We start from the raw sequence: 3855 nt of genomic DNA, 5'->3' as shown, positions 1-3855 counted from the left end.
TGGTTTTGCTTTGTTTCACAGAACTAATATATGCTGGCTTTTGCTTGAATATGCTCGTGTGTCATAATCGTTGCCTGGGTTGCGTACGTATGTGTGGGGCGGAGCTATCAAAATAGGAGCGAGACCCGTTTGGGGTAGGGCCGTGTTTGTTTTGGTGATTTGAAATATCAACATTGGCTACCAGAAATCACTTACCCCACCTTTAAGTAACCCTATTCAATATTGTTGTCTTCACAATACATTGGTGCCATTAATGATAAAGTACACAGTGTCAACACTGAAAAAATACACTAAGGTTTACCACTGGCAGTGTAGTTTTTCAATTGAAACACTAGCGGTTTTTCTGTAGGAAGTGAAAGTGCTTACATCATTTAAAATCATCATAGTGACCAAAGGTAAAACCAAACATATGACTTTGTTATGCACAGAGTTGGGTGTAACAAGTAACGTGAGTTATGTAATCAGATTACTTTTTTCAAGTAACTAGTAAAGTAAAGTGTTACTTGTTAATTGAGAAGGACATATCTAAGTTACTTTTTCAAATAAGTGACGCCAGTTACTCTATTTCCAATGTCTTGACTGACAGCTCTGGTGTTGCCATGTTGAGAGAAATCATGAGTAAGTGCAGAGGCGTTGTGTGAGCTGTGTGAACAACATGATGTTACTGTAGATGTAGACTAAATGTCAACATGTTTTTACTCATCTCACCTGCACAAAAACATTCAGAATTCTTGAAAATGAGTAAAAACAGTCAAATGCAAACTCAGAATATTATACAAACCTGAAATAATTAAGACAAATATTATTTATGTATTTAATCCCATTTTATTAACCAATGTCTTTACTACTGACCTTCGATGACCCAATTGAACCATACTAAGCAAGAATGACACATTTGTGTTTCATTTTTATTATTTCTGAAGAGTGTTGAACTTTTTTTCTCCTGCGTCATATTCTTCATGTACAGACATTAATTTACATTTCCTTCAGCCTATAGGCATATTCATTTTACTTTTGTTGTGAAAGGGCTTTTACATTTGTAAAAGAAGAACTTTTTTATATTAAAAACAAACAAGCAAACCATGCCCACGTAATGCATTCCATAAAAAGTAACTAAGTAACGTAATTAGTTACTTTTTTAGGGAATATAATGCAATATTGTAATGCATTACTTTTAAAAGTAACTTTACCCAACACTTCTTATGCAACAGTACATGTCTTAAAATCACAAATTGCTTGCCTTTTTATTTAGAATTTACATTTACAAAAATGGAAAAAGGTTGGCAGCCTCAGATGCAGTTTGGCACCATGCCAGCAAATTTGTTGATGCAGTAAACTAAAGCAGTTTTGTTATCAACATGAAATTCATAACTTTTTGCCAGCATAGTCTGAAGATAATCTGAGTCATGTTTGGTGAAAATCAGACCACCGGTCTAGGGTTTTGACCAATGTGGTAAAACAGGGCATCATTCAACTCTGTATGCCACACCGAAACTTAAAAGAGACCAGACTTTTGGGCCAAACTGTTTAGAAGTTATAAGTAATAATAGCAATTTTTACATTTACATTACATTTAGTCATTTTGCAGATGCTTTTATCCAAAGCAACTTACAATTGGGGAATATATAAAGCGATTCTTCTTAAAGAGGCATACAGACACAGGAAGTGCTCGTAATACCAAGTTTCAGGACTTTGTTCAAATAAGTACAAGCTAGAAAGGGAAGGAATAAATAAAGAGAAAGAAAGTTTTTTTTTTTAAATTTAGGATGAAGTCAAGTAACGTCGAAAGAGATGAGTTTTCAGCTGTCGCTTGAAAATTGTCAGGGATTTAGCATTCCGGATAAGGGTGGGAAGATCATTCCACCAGCCAGGAATGGTGAACGAGAATGTTTTTTCATTTCTCATGTCTCATATGAAAAATTTAATTTTTCATATCTCCTGATCACTATAGGTGCCAAAACTGTGCAGGTACCCTCGGGTTATGGTTGTCATAACACAAACCAAGTTTGGTCTTAATACGGTTGAGCGTTTCAGGGATTTGGTGTGCTCTTCTCAGAATTACTGTAGCTCAAGAACAGCTGAATTTTTATTTTTTTGGCATGGTACGTAAATGCATAATAAATGCATCATGATGCACATAAATGCCTCATTCATTCATTCATTCATTCATGGTCTGAAGATGATCTGGTAAAATTTTCGTGAAAATCGGACAAGCGATCTAGGAGTAGTTTGACAAAGTAGGTTTTTTGGAAAATTCCAAAAAAGTTCATGACGGAAAATGACGTCATAGAGTCGGAGGAAAAATAATTTTGTTTCAAAACAAAAGTGAAATTTGGACAGCTGGTGGCAGAGGGACTGAGTTAGAGACTCCAAAAGTTCTGCAGTTAATGTTCAGACTGTCCTCTATCTTTGAGCCAGATTTCACAACTTTTTACTAAACTTTTAACTATGGCCTGCCTTTTAGACTTCTTGAGCGGAAAATAAAAAAAAAGAGGAAGAAGAAGAACACTAATGATTACAATATGTGGCTTTGGAGGAAGTAAACTATTAGAGGAAGAGAAAAGCTGACCTTGTCAAAGAGTCCACACTCACAGATGAGCTGCTCACGAGCCTTGGTGTTAATGGCAATGGTGAAACGGATGTGAGGTAACAGCAACTGAAAGAGCAGAGGATACCTCTTGGAATGTATAATCAACCATACATGAGACATGGACTTTATTTACTCTACACGAATATCATAGAATCAATTCTATACATAGAACAAAGAAATTACCTTAAAAACAGGATGAACGGCAGGCAGCTGTCTGAACATGGCTATGCCATAGACCTCAGATATCAGATGTGTCCTGAGAAGATGTGTGACTGTCTGATGTACGTGGAAGTCTGAAGATCTTACCCAGATCTTGGCCAGCAACCAGTCGTACTCATCATCACTCGGGAGGAAGATGGGATTATCCTCTCCTGGTCTCTGACCCAGCTATGTTAATAATATGGAGATCATTTTCAAAACTCATTCAGCCTGTTTTTATAGAAAGGCATATATGCCATTGTTCTCAGACTGTGTAACGGTTTGCATAAGAGACTTCCCTTTTTCTCATATCACAATAAACTCCCTTACATTCATATATATACTGTACATAAAACGTCCTTGCACAACTTCCTTTTTTTGTTTCTTGTACAAAAATGATCAAATTTCAGGAAGCTTGTAAAATAGCATGGTCACATGGACTAATTACATGAGACTTTTGTATGCATCTTTACAACGTTTTTCAACATTGATAATTATAAGAAATGTTTCTTGAGCAGCTAATATTATATTAGAGTGATTTCTGAAGGATCTTGGCAGCTAAAAATACTGCTTTGCCATCACAGAAATAAATTACAAATTTATTTTAATATTTATTTTAATATTAATCTATTAAAACAGAAAACAGTCATTATAAATTATAATAAAATTTCATAGTATTGCTGTTTTTACTATATTTTTGCAAATAAATGCTGCCTGGTGAGCATAAGAGACTTTTTTCAAAAACTAAACATTTTATTTACCCCAAAATTTTGAATGGTAGTGTCAGGATTCTGGACTGTTCTGTGTCGTGTTTTACCACTGTTTCTGTTCCTGTTTTTCCTTATTTGGTCATGTTCCTGCCCTCGTGTAGTTTAATTATGATTCCGGACACCTGTGTTTAGTAATTATCCCTTGTATTTAAGTTCCTGTTTGTTCAGTCTTCCTTTGTCATTTCTACTTGTTGGATGTTGTATTATTCCCCTGTGTTTCCAAGGATTAAAGACTGTTTGTGGTCTCCTTGTTCCTCGTTCGCGCTCCTCCCAGCACAGATCGTGACAGAAGAACCA

General features: G+C 35.5%; 1 protein-coding gene across 2 annotated transcripts in view; it reads right to left on the bottom strand.

Annotated features, from left to right (window-relative positions):
• LOC107747471 (arachidonate 5-lipoxygenase-like) overlaps positions 1 to 3855 on the bottom strand; it is a 13544-nt gene that overhangs the window by 3457 nt on the left and 6232 nt on the right. For both annotated transcript variants that reach the window (XM_016562000.1, XM_016562001.1), the window contains exons 8-9: positions 2774 to 2977; positions 2570 to 2656 (exon numbers count right to left, since the gene is read on the bottom strand). In XM_016562000.1, the coding sequence (XP_016417486.1) occupies positions 2570 to 2656; positions 2774 to 2977 (291 nt within the window). The remainder of the gene's footprint in view (positions 1 to 2569; positions 2657 to 2773; positions 2978 to 3855) is intronic.

Source organism: Sinocyclocheilus rhinocerous, unplaced genomic scaffold (genome assembly GCF_001515625.1).
Source record: "Sinocyclocheilus rhinocerous isolate Xijiao unplaced genomic scaffold, SAMN03320098_v1.1 scaffold2664, whole genome shotgun sequence".
Lineage (NCBI taxonomy): Eukaryota > Metazoa > Chordata > Actinopteri > Cypriniformes > Cyprinidae > Sinocyclocheilus > Sinocyclocheilus rhinocerous.
This window is presented reverse-complemented; position numbering and strand designations above follow the sequence as displayed.